The sequence below is a fragment of the Lathyrus oleraceus genome, chromosome 5 (assembly GCF_024323335.1).
Source record: "Lathyrus oleraceus cultivar Zhongwan6 chromosome 5, CAAS_Psat_ZW6_1.0, whole genome shotgun sequence".
NCBI classification, from domain to species: Eukaryota; Viridiplantae; Streptophyta; class Magnoliopsida; order Fabales; family Fabaceae; genus Lathyrus; species Lathyrus oleraceus.
Window position 1 is genome coordinate 482077093 of NC_066583.1, and position 13838 is coordinate 482090930.

The 13838-nt window shown below is 30.5% G+C and overlaps 1 protein-coding gene across 1 annotated transcript; it reads left to right on the forward strand.

The window, feature by feature from the left end:
• The first annotated feature begins 4956 nt into the window (after positions 1 to 4956).
• On the forward strand, positions 4957 to 10971 carry LOC127085580 (protein DETOXIFICATION 43). The gene is made up of 13 exons (XM_051026086.1): positions 4957 to 5121; positions 7299 to 7445; positions 7525 to 7646; positions 7927 to 8202; positions 8439 to 8635; positions 8724 to 8859; positions 9087 to 9183; positions 9270 to 9370; positions 9482 to 9645; positions 9731 to 9919; positions 10005 to 10100; positions 10193 to 10314; positions 10455 to 10971. Exons 1-13 carry the CDS (start codon positions 5003 to 5005, stop codon positions 10507 to 10509), a joined length of 1821 nt encoding a protein of 606 aa, XP_050882043.1. The 5' UTR covers positions 4957 to 5002; the 3' UTR covers positions 10510 to 10971.
• The last annotated feature ends 2867 nt before the right edge of the window (positions 10972 to 13838 follow it).

Genomic DNA, 13838 nt, shown 5'->3' on the forward strand with positions numbered 1-13838 from the left:
GTGTTAGTGAATGAAGAACGTGTTCTTTGGTTCTTTGTGAATGTTTTGAGGTTGATCAATTCAATTAATGTTTTGATCAACTATGTTCTCTTGATTTTTTTTATGGTTGTGAGTGTTTTGAGGTTGATCAATTCAATTAATATTTTGAGGTTGACCAATTCAATTAATGTTTTGATCAATTCAATTAATGTTTTGAGGTTTAGCACGACCGTTGTTAAATGTCAAGCGTTAGAATTTCATTACGGTTGTTTAATGTAACTGTTGTGATAGGTAGCGTGCTATCTGGTTTATAATCATGGTCACACGGTTGTGGTGAAAGCATCATACTTACAACCACCCCTACCTCACCACAGTTGATCAACTGTGGTGGTATCCCTTTTCCAACCATGGTGAAATGGTTTTTATGTAGTAGTGACACATTCATTGTAAGTATCACTCTTTAGTTTTTGGTCACACTCTTTATATATCATACACAAGAAAATGAAGAGATGAGATATTTGGTGCTAGAGGGTAGACACATATGAAAAACAAAGGAGACAGTAAGATTTTATCAAATCATGAAGTAATGATTCGAATCAAAGAAACAATGACTTGAATCAAAATTTGGAAAGTAAAAGGATGATGACATGATTCAAGTCATGTATACCCCATTAATCGAGTCAAAGAGAGTTGTGATTTGAATCACACTTTCATGATTCAAATCAAGAGAGGCATAGGCAATTCCCAATTTTCAATTGAGGTCATGATTCAAGTCACACTATTCATGATTCAAATCAAACTTCTCAATAACCTTGATTCAAGAATTCTAACATGTAATTCAAGCAATACTCAATGCATTAATCCAAATCAAATTGCTAGGCTTAAAAAAGAAATATTTTAAGGATTCAACTATTAAAACGTTGAATGGGGAGGTTCTCAAAGGTACAGGCATGCATTACAATAGATAATGCACATAAACATAATTAACAAATTACAAACACAGGATAAATCAAATGATGCATACACACAATTTGATCAACAATCAAAACTAAAACGATACTGATGATTACTGTAAATTTACCCAAGTGTTCAACTCCCCTCTTAGGGGTAGATTTTTTTTCTTTCACTTTGCTTCATCCTAAGTGTAAAGGGATGCCTCTTATGTGTTTGAGTGATGTGGATGCCCCAATTTGGTTTGTGGAAGGTCTTAGTAAGGAGGTGGCCCAGGACCTCCAAACCTTCTTATGGAAGGATCTGTGGGTCTGATTCTTCCATTTGGGTTAGGTTTCCTAGGATTTTCAGTATCTTTGACCAACAGGATTGGGTCGTGGGTTAGGTCGGGGTGTTTGCGGATGATAATTTGTCTTGGGATTTGAAGTGGAAAAGACCCATATTTGTTTATCATGAGGTAATGGTATGTGATATGCTTTTAGCTATTCAGGATGTGACCTTATCCCCTATTCATAATATGTGAGTATGGTGTCACTCTGACAATGGTGTTTTTCAGTCGCTTCAGCTTACTCTTGTTTGCTCGAGAGTGATTTGGATAGTGCCCCTTCACCCAATATGGAGAATTGAATTCTTCCTCACGTATAGGTTAGTCAAGTTTCCTCTAAAGTAGTTGTTTTCTCCCGAAAACTCCTCCAAGACAAGGTTCCTACTATAGTCGATATGCTTAGGCACTGAGTGTTGGTAGATCTTGAGAGTGCTTTTTTTCTGTGGTGTTGCTTGAGGCCATAATCACTTTCACATTTGTTTTTGACTTGTGACCTAGAAGTGTCTTTTTGATATGGGATTATTAGTTGGGTGGGTGGATTTTTGTTCTTTCTATGAATATTAAGTCTATTTTCATGGTCTTTAGATCGTTATGTGGTAGGGCTAGGGTTAGGCGGTCATTTGGTTATAATTTGCTATTTTGTGATTTGGTTAATTTGTAAATTTTGTAACGATGTCGTCTTATCTGGCTCCTCTACCACTATGAAGGATGTGAAAGATAAAAGTATATTCCTAACGTGGAATTGGTATCTTGGTACGGACACAGAAAACTCTTGTGTTTTCTATGATTGACTTGAGAACCATACCCTTTGTTTGAGCAAATAGATGGATGAGTGTAATTTTCCTAGTGGGTATGAGTTATTGATGGTTCACCTGGAGGTATCATTTTTATTGGTGGAATTTATTTCGACTGCGGTCTAGCTAGCTTGTTCTTCTTTGGGGCAATTTTTGTTCCTATTTTTATCCTTATTAGGTTTGGGTTTTATGGAATGGATGGGGATTTGTTGTTTTTGTTTTGGCTTGTGTGGGGCCCTTGGCTCGATGGATCCCCGTTGGCTAAGGCTTGTATCTAGCTTTTTCATTGTAATATGTAAGGTTAACACTCCAACATATAAGTCAGTAAGAGAATGAAAATTGATATTAGTATGAGAGTGGGAATAGATTTGAATCATATATTTTCCCCAGGTGGGAACTTTTATATATAAGAGTTAGCTGAAGCAGTTCAAATCTAGACCAGAGGTGGACTTTCTCTTATTGAAAGGGCGCGAGTTCGAACCTACATCATCTCACTTATTCACCTTTAAATAGTGAAATCTCGGCTCCTAGGTTAAATGACCCAAAAATTGAAACTGCATTAAAAACGCTTAGTCATATTTTGTATAGAGATTAGTCGTCGAGAAAATGGATAAATAATTTTCACTAATAATATAGTTTTAAAAAATATTACAATAGTGAATTTTGTCTACATGATATTACACCTCCATCATTTTTAAGTCACTTTTCAAATATTGTTTCTTATTCTCTCTTATTGTTAACATAATATATATCTTTTAATAAATTAAATAATCAATATTTTTTTACCTATGAACCGTCTATATACATTAATTATTTAATAAATTTAAAAAATAATTTTTTTTATAATAAAAATCTAAGAAAATTTATTATTTTATTAAAATTATCAATAACTATTAATAGTAAGAGTAAAAAAAAAGTAGAATGAAATGATAAGATATTTAAAAATATTAACAAAAAAATGTAACTAATTTCATAAAAGAATCATTTATTAATTTCTTAAAATAGAATGAAGGTAAATACACGCAACCACATTTATATTCATACACGCACACACTCATACACATGCAATCGCACTCGCACTGACATTTGTATATGCATACACTCAAACATATTCATACATAAGCGCACACACAACCATACTCATACTCGAGCATGCATACACTTATGTACATTCATACACACATGAGCACACACAAGCACACACATGTATAGAAGATGTCAACTTGCATTTGTCGCCAAAGATTTTTCCGGGAGTTATCCTCTTCAGGAATCAAAGACAAAATATTGTTCTTCATAAAAATGAATAGTAAAGTCTCTCCAAAAGAAAGTATATACACTATATGTCTCGTTGAGTCTCCACCCGCATAGTTATTTGTTTCTTAAAATAGAACTAAAAAAATATAATTAATTTTATTAAAATTGATAATATATTGATCTCCTAAAAATAGAACTAGATAAGTACATGTGCTTCGCACGGAAGTTACTTAGTGATACAAACTTTTATTATATATATAATTTCAAAATATATAAAAAGAAGGAGATAGAAAAATTGTGGCACAACCACAAATGTATAGTTTTCTTTTTTGTTGCTATTTACTTAAAGTAATTGAAGTGGGGGTATATATGTCACAATAACTATAAAAGATATTGCTATATTAAAAGATATATTTTTGAAATGGAGAATAGAGAAGAGAATGAGAAATATCTTTAGTATCCGAAAAGAGTGAGGTCTTGTAGATCTTGTTGATAGTAAAATTGGTATTCAAAGAGAGATCTCTTGAAAATAATTAACCATATTTTTTTGACAACTATTAACTTAGTAAATATTAATAACATAATTATTAGGCCAGCTTAAACTTTAAAAAATAAGCTTTGTATTTTATAAAATTTATTTTTATAAAATGTTTTTTAAAATACGAAGAAAAAAAAGTAATTAATTTTTTATAAATTAAAAGACTCTTTTTGACATCAATTAACATATATATATATATATATATATATATATATATATATATATATATATATATATATATATATATATATATATATATATATATATATATATATATATATATATATATATATATATATATATATATATATATATATATATATATATAAAAGTTAAAACATAGTCAAAATCATAATTTTTAAAAATATATATTTTTTTAAAATATTTATAAAAACTATTTGAATTCAAATTTAAGTAACTTTTTAAAATTTTAATATTCAAAGAAATTATAATAAAATGATGAAAATATCTAAAATAATAATTAAAAAAAACTATTCAAACTGATTTTTTTTTTTAAATTCTTTATAAATTTTTCAAAATAAAAATATTTACACTAATCATTTTTTTAAAATTAAAACAAAGTTTAATCAAATAATACAATACTAAGTTTTGTCAAATATTATTATTCCTCAATCTTTATTAAATGTCATTTCTTTAAAAATTATTTATTCATTTTTATTTGTCATTCTTAATCTTTAAAATATTAATCATCTCTAAATATTACCTATAAAGTGAATAAAATATGAAATGAGATGAAAATTGGTTAAAAATATTTTATAAAGAAATAATTTCATTAAACTAAAAAATAAATTAGTTTTTCTTGGTAACATACAAATACAAGATTGTTCCACCCCTAGTTGAATATTCCCTATTTTAATATATAACTTTTGCTTCTTAAAATAACTAGACCATTAACTTTTGTCTAAAATGAGAGAAAACTATAGTACAATTTCTTTTCTTTTTTGTCTTTTTTTCTTTTTTCTTTAATTTCCATCCTCAAAATATTGTGACAAGCAAAAATGCTTTTCTCCCTCTTTCTTATATAACTTTTTTTTGCGCACTATTGTATTATTTTATTAATTATTTAATTAATTCATATAGATGTGTAAATCGTGATAGAGGTAGAGTGGGGCATGCAAAGGATACTTATAAAAGGGGTGCATGATGTGTTTGTTATGCAAGAAGAGTGTGTGTCCTCTGAGGAAGAAGATTCAAAGAACTTGTGCAAGAGTTAGTGCTCATCTCTTCAAGTTAAAGAATCAAACACTAAGAACAATAAGGTATGCCAATTTCTCCCATTACATATTTCTCAGCATCTAACACAACAATCAATAGGTATATATCATAAAAATTTCAAAAATTAAGAATATAACTCTCATATTTTTCGAAGAAATATATATAAATAAAGGATACTCAAACTCGTTATAAACTTATATAAAATCTGATGATTTGAAAATACCTTTGAGACAACAAAAACCAACAATAATTTAATTTTTTCGAAAAAAAAACGAATCTAGGTGCATTTCTCATTTGATAAGGTTTTTAATTAATGTAGTTATTTTGTATTAAATTAATTGACCCATAATTTCTAAGATGATTAACTTTAACTTCATTATTTATTTTTTCAATCTAAATTAATTAAAATCCAGAAACCAAAAAGCCTGACAAAGAACACACTATGAAAAATAATACTATTGATATGTCAAATTTGTGAGTGGAGAACTACTCTTTGAATACAATAATTTAATTTCAATAACTTTTAGTGAGTAATAATGCAAACCTTTTATTCATAAAATAATATAATTAACTTTCACATCAACACACTCTTAATGGAAAAATTCACATTTAGTGGCAAAATTAGTCTTATCTCCTATGCTTATTGCATGCAACTTGCATGCCACTTAGCTTCCATTTCTAATCATGCTTGATTTAATACTCATGATTAGTCATTTTGTAACACACTTTAGAACTTCTTAAAAAAACCATCCTTTTTATTCAAGAAATTTTAGTCGTTACTAGTATATTAGATATTTTATATTTCTCTTTATTTTATTTTTATTTATATTAATAATATTTTTATAAAGTATACTTATTAGTACTTTTTTTTTACTTTGATTTGATTCATTAACGAATTAAAAATTCATACAATTTAAATTTTAATGATGATGTTTAATTTAATAATATTAATTTCTGTCAATTAAACTTTGTTATAAAATTGTAACCAAAAAAATTGTTATATAACACATCCATTATGACAACATTTTTTAAGAGGTCCATCAATAATTAAATTAACTACAATAAAAATATTTTCCTTATTAAAATTGAAAAGATTTTTTATTTTTCTCACATATTATAGCTTTTCAATTTTTTCTAAAGAAAGGTCAAAACATGCTTCACTTTAGCTCTTTCTTTTCTTGTTACGTAGTTGTTTCAAATACAATGACATGTACCAACAATAGCATCTTGATAAAAGAATTAGACATGTTGTCTCCAAACCTAATTCATCTAATACAAACTGATATTGATATTGTTAGGTCGGCCGCTATCCTATGTTCAAATTCTAATACTCGAATTGTGTGTGAGAATTTTTAATGAGTTCGATGAGAAAATATTATCTAAAATAATTGTGAATTTAATAATAAATTAAAATTTGAATTTTTGAATAAAATATATATACATTTAGTGTCTAAAATATGGATTTTCTTCTGTAGAGAGAAACTTTTAAAAGAAAATGCTTTTTGTTGTATGAACTTTTAATCATAGCCACAAAATAATCTTTTAATCTTCTCTTGCTGTACAAATCTTCTTTTATCAATAGTCAATATCTTTATTTTCAGAATCATGTTAATATCACAACTTTTTATATAAAAATCAAAGTGAACAACTATATATACATATTTTAAAAAAATGTTAGGTACATCTTTACATAAAACATTAATATATTAATTAATATTTTATCATAATAATGTTACACAACTATCATATATATATATATATATATATATATATATATATATATATATATATATATATATATATATATATATATATATATATATATATAATTTTTTTTAAATAAATTTTAAATTTTTGGTTTTTTCTTACTCGAGCCGGCTTCCGAACACAAGTCTCTAAAATTTTCATTATTAAAAGAAGAAGAAAAAAAGATTTATCTGTTTTAAGTTTCTATTAGGGGTTTATGGAACTGGGGGAGGTTCTTAGAATTACTATTTGCTTATATTTTTGTTGTTACTTTACAAAGAAGTTTCATAGAAACACATGAGAAGAAGGTTCAATCATATATGCAATACTATAAATACATCATTTTTATGTCACCTTTCAATGATAAAAGGTGGCACATTACTTAACTCATTTAGTTCAAGTTTGAAACAATTTTTAGGTTTCTATGTTTTTCACTATACTTGATTTTGCATTGAAACTAACTTAAACCTAACAGATTGGCACATCCTCAAAACATCATACTCTTCTTGATTGAGTTGCAGTCTAAAGATTTAGGTATCATGGACGATAACGGTATCGCGAATAATAATGCAGTCAAGAACAAGTGGTTAATGCCTCTATCAGTTTTCTTCAAAGATGCAAGGTACATTCAATCACCATTGTTGGTTCTTTAAGTTTTTAAAGAAGTACTAATAGTTGGCTTTATTGATGTATAAATGTAGCCTTGTATTCAAGATGGACACACTAGCTAAGGAGATTCTTGGGATTGCATTCCCTTCTGCACTTGCTGTTGCTGCTGATCCAATTGCTTCTCTTATAGACACAGCATTCATAGGCCACTTGGGTATTTTTTTTCTTCTCACTAGATCATGATGTCGGGCCGTCTTTAAGGACGTACAAAGCAGACTACTTCATAAGACCTAAAATTTGTCATGATTAAACTGTGTCACAGTTAGATCGCGCTTAAATATATCTATATGCGTTTCTATGGTTAAATTGCAGTTAATCTTTACAGCGTTTCCAAAAACTTGAGACGTGTCTGGTATTGATTGGAGTTGTAAGAAAGATCATTTTAATGTTGTGCCTTGTTTGAAGCTAAATTTTCATCTTTTTCATGTGTTTAGGGCCGGTGGAACTTGCGGCTGCAGGAGTTTCCATTGCGGTGTTCAACCAAGCTTCGAGGATTACCATTTTTCCCTTGGTTAGTATTACAACTTCCTTTGTAGCTGAAGAAGATACTATTGCTAAGATCAATAGCATAGCAGCAGAAAAGCAATCCAATGAAATCATTAAGGCAAAGTCCAATGAAGTAATGCCTGATGATCATTTGCTTGAAGACATTGAAGCAGGTGCAACAAAACAAGATGGTACCTTGAAAAATGAGACGAAAAATGGAGATGGTATTTCCTCTCTATCTTTCTTTCTATTTTAGCGCATAAATGTCCATTTTTCGGTGTGAATTTGTTGGTCATGATTTGAGCTACAAAGCACCGACACTTTCACCAGTAAATATAACTCTGTGTACGTGTCAGACACCAAACACATTTTCAATCGAAATGTCAGTGCTACACAGATATATGATATGATAGAGAAATGAGTGCGTATGTTGTTCTAACATGCTAAATTGCCTTATCAGATGCTAATTCAAATATAGGCAAGTCTTCTATTGTTACTAGTAATGGTGACAAGAGTGAGTCAAAACCTATAAGGAAGAAAAGGCACATTGCTTCAGCATCTACAGCATTACTTTTTGGCACAGTCCTTGGCCTTATTCAAGCTGCAACTCTTATATTTGCAGCAAAGCCTCTATTAGGTGCAATGGGTTTGAAAAGTGTATGTATCTTTATTATCAAAAGTACTATGTTCAATATCTTAATCAACTAAAATCAACTTTTGTTAACTTGAGATATTTCTCTTGTAGGATTCTCCGATGATGACCCCGGCTGCTAAGTACCTAAGGTTGAGAGCCTTAGGTGCTCCGGCGGTACTTCTCTCTTTGGCCATGCAAGGAATCTTTAGAGGGTTCAAAGACACAACAACTCCTTTATATGTTATTGGTACGTTCAAATGATCCATTTGTCATAAAATTGATCGACTCATTACATGACATATGACCTCAAAATGAGTTTGAACATACTCTGATCGCACTCATAGTCCACTCTTGGACACGAGGGAGTATGCTGAGAGTCTCGCGTTAGATGAGAAACGACCTTGAAGATTTGTTCTAAAATTTGTCATTGTTTTTCACTAACTCGGTTCATTTACTTGCTATGGTTTTACTTAGTTTCCGGATATACATTGAACGTCGCTCTGGATCCACTACTTATCTTTTACTTCAAATTGGGCATCAGAGGTGCAGCCATTTCACATGTGCTCTCACAGTAAGTCTTACTTTGTTCTATCCTAATAGTAATGTTCAAACTTTTCATTCTCATGACTTAAACTTACAAAATGATCCTACTTTTAGGTACATTATGGCAAGTTTCCTCTTGTTTATATTAATGCGAAAAGTGGACCTCTTACCTCCAAGCATGAAGGATTTGCAAATTTTCAGGTTCCTTAAAAACGGTATGTTGGTTTTTTTTATCAAAATACCGAGCATGAAACTTTAACTATGCGATTTTGATTTTAATCAGACGGTTCAAATATGGCAAACTAATTTGTTTTGAATTTCAATAGGTGGTCTTCTGTTGGCCCGAGTTATAGCAGTGACGTTCTGTGTGACCTTATCGGCCTCATTAGCAGCAAGGTTAGGTCCGATTCCAATGGCCGCATTCCAAACTTGCCTCCAAGTTTGGATGACATCTTCCCTTCTCGCTGACGGTTTAGCTGTTGCAATACAGGTACATTAACATTTTTCTTACATTAAATTATAATCTGTCTAGTTCATGTGCTTCCTGATACCGATTAAGTTTCTCTTTTTCGCAGGCAATTCTAGCATGTTCATTTGCTGAGAAAGACTTCGATAAAGTGACTACTGCTGCAACAAGAACACTACAAATGAGTTTTGTTTTAGGAGTTGGACTCTCTCTTTTAGTCGGAGGTGGATTATACTTTGGAGCAGGAGTATTTTCCAAAGACGTCGCGGTTATTCACCTAATCAGACTAGGCCTCCCGGTATATTTTCCTCGCACAGCACAATGATTCGACATAAAAGTTCGTTACATCTAACATTTTATATGATTTCATTTTGATCCGCCAGTTCGTTGCTGCTACGCAACCGATCAATTCGTTAGCATTTGTCTTCGATGGTGTGAACTATGGAGCTTCTGATTTTGCTTACTCTGCATATTCCTTGGCAAGTTTGCATGCACTTTTTCTTTTACCTTTTTTCGTATTCTCTCGTCTCTGTCGAATTTTATTCATAAATTTACTATGCTGTTTTTTCAGGTCTTGGTCTCATTAGCAAGTGTTACTTCTTTATTCTTTCTCTACAAGACTAAGGGTTTTATCGGGATCTGGATCGCATTAACCATCTATATGAGTCTTCGCATGTTCGCTGGCGTATGGAGGTAAACTTTACTAACGTTTTCGATACTTATGAAAACAACTTATAACATGTTGAACACGTAAGAAAACGTAAGAAAACAGGTTATACATAATTACTTATATGATAAGCATTTATGTTTTGTGCGTGTGCGCGCGCGTGCAGGATGGGAACGGGAACAGGACCTTGGCGTTTTCTCAGAGGCCACACGTTGTCTTGAGGATATATCTTACGAAAAATAAATTTCATTGTGTAGCGTTACGTTTTACATCACTTTTTTAGGACATGAAGACTTCTCTCTACTCTAGCGATGGTCTTGAAATGCTCCGTTTATACGTGCAAGTGCTATATCTAGTATCGTCGATGTTATCAATTGCAGATTGCGGAAAATAGTGGCTCGTTCAAACTCCGCGACTCTATAATTACTATTTAACAAAACTCTTTGTAATAAAGTGTATCACAGAAGAACAATAGTAATTAGTTCAAATTCCGTTGCGCTATAGCGGTGTAGTGCTGCTATGGCCACTATTTGACAGCAATGAGCATTGTTATCTCATGTTTTTTTTTCCGCTCTTTTGATGTATGATCAATGTAATTTTGTTGTTGTATTTTGAAGATTATTGTTCCAGGTGTTAGTATGTAAACTCGAATGCATAATGAAAAATAAATTGTTTTACAGTAATTTGAAGTTCAGTTTCATTCTCTTTGCAATCATCAATATCAGACATCTGCGCAGACACTTGTGATTATATTTTTTTCAAATTATTATTTGTGTCTTGTACGTGCCGGGGTAGTATTCGGAGTGTTTATCTTTTATAGTAAACTACTAATGAGTAATGCAAGATGATAAAATAATGGATCTTTATTTACACACTCAAACCCTAAACAACTCTGCTATTCCTGTAAACTGAACCAAAAATTCGAAATCATGCGAATGCGTATTTGTTAATATAAAAGCTTAAAACACAGGTCATGAATCATTACTGTTACTCTCACATCCTTAAATTTACGAGGATTTCAAAATCCAGGTGCACGCAATGCACAAATGAAATAGGGTTTAAGGTGTTTTATTTGGGATAAAATTGAGATCTCTGGTAACTTGGGGTGCATCGGAATATCAAATTTCCAACCTTCATCTTCTTCCCCTTTCTTCCAAAACTCTAATTTATCTTTTCTTCCCCAATTCATTTTCTGAGATTATTGTGCGGCGGAATCATCTTGCAACCGAGCTGTGGTTGAATCACTCAAGGGATAAGGAAAGGACGAGAGGCATAACCAATAAAAAACATTGGGGTTTAATTTTAACATCTGGTATCAGAGTCTCGTTACGATTTTTGGGAAGCATAGAACAATGACTTCTCATACTAACCGTCATTTTCTAATAATAAGAATTATGAGAATTTGTGTAAGTAGATGAATGTTGTTTTTTTGTTATCAAGATCTTTCGGATCTTGTGAAGAATGAAGTAACACCAATTATAAAGAATGCTACATATGAGCAAAAGTTAGCACATTAAGATTTGAAGAATAAAGATTATAAAGCTCTTTTTATAATAATTCATGAATGAGTTGATATAGAAAATTTTGAGAAAGTTGATGATGTAGACTTACTTAACAAAGGAAGCATGGGACATCCTAGAGAAACTTTAGAAAAAATTTGACCACAAAATAACTCTAAAAGCTACGAACCGGTACCGTGAGAACCTCGATAACTAAAACTAATATTATTATATGAAAAAATTAAATAAGGAAAGAAATAGAGAAAGAAATAGAGATGTAAGAAAGATTTTGTGAATGAATGAATGAAATTGGAATGGGAAAGACTCGTATTTATACTAGTTGTAAGATATTAAAATAATATAAGTGTATCTCATTTTTCTCATACCTTCTAACTTTTTAACTTTTGCTAGTAAATATGTTTTTATCAAATATTTACTTGTCTTTTATCAATAGTTTTTATAAATGTTCTAGTATGATTTTGTGAAAATAATTGATGAGAAAGGTATTAAGGTTTGATTTCCTAATATTTCATGACATAAGATAACGTAGGATATAGAAAATAAAATATATATTTCTTTTATAAAATGAAATATAATGATGATAATAATAATTATTATTTGATATATTTATTAACTTAAGATTATTTTATTTTATTTAGATTAGTTTCTAAAGTAAAATGATAATATTCAAATCAAATTATATAATAATAATAATAACAAAACAATAATAATAATAATATAGATAATTAATTAACTTAAAATTAAGTATTTTAAGGAGTTTAGTTTGTAAGGAAACAATGATATTTAAATCGAGTAAGAGTATTAATAATAAAAATAAAGAGTAATTAATTGATAAATTAATTATTATAGCGGTTAGTTTCAATGTTTAGTTTGTAATAATTAGCGATGTTAAAATCTCAAATATAATCGGATATATTATTTAAGGCATGGAAAATTAGGATGTTATATATGTAACAAAAGTTTGAATCTTTTCCAAGAGTCATATAGTGACTCAGTTTTCTACTGCTCAAAATTCACAAGTTCTTCTCGGCGTTCGGTAAACGAAGGAGTAGTGAAAAATATTTCCAGGAATTTATCCTTCAATTCATTCCAAGTCTATATCGTTCCATTCGAAACACAAAGTAATCAATCTTTCGCTCTTCCAATCAGTGAGAACCCAAACAACCTCAATTTAACCTGGTATTCAGTAACATCAATTGGTTTGCACATTGAATCTATTTCATAGAAGTGTGCAAGATGCATCCATGTGTCTCTAATCGCGTTCCCGTCAAATGGATTTTCTCTTAAACCTGAAAGTATAGAATTGTTAATGTCAAAGTTAGTAGGGTATGTCGGTACAAACCCTCTTGAAACTTGTCCTTCATCGATTCGTATACAGTAATCCCCCATAGTTATAGGTTGTGCAGCTGTCATTATGACTTCTTCTTCATAGTCAAAAGAACTTGATAGTTGCTCTTCTTCTGGTATTTCATCGTCTAGAGCTGCTTCTTTAACTACTTTTCTGATAGCATGTGCGGTTATTTCAATTTCTGGATCCAATGCTATTAATGTTGATCATGAACTGCACATACACAAACGGAATATACCTCATTAGCACTATGATAAACAAGAAAATAAAACAAAAATTAAAAAGACTAAAAACAAAATTGTATAAACGTCATCTTGTTGAAAAATCAACAGTCAACGGCACCAAAAACTTGATGACTTCTCAGCAAGTGTATTGATATTGTCGAAGTAATAAAAAGATCAAATTCACAAGGAATGCCTTCAAGCAAGACAAAACATGTGCAATGTATAAAAACTAGTAAAAAGGGGGATTTTCGAGTTTCAGTGCGAAAAATAAATAAACAATTAGACAATATCACGAAAGCGGTCAGGTTGTATTCTAGAATCCCCTATTCCTCTATTGTTGATGTTTGATGCCTTGTATGAATGGTCTTATCACTATAACACCACGGAGAATTAACAAAATTGTTATAGTCGATCTCTTAGGAAACAACTCACTAACCACTACTCGAAGTTTTCTATCC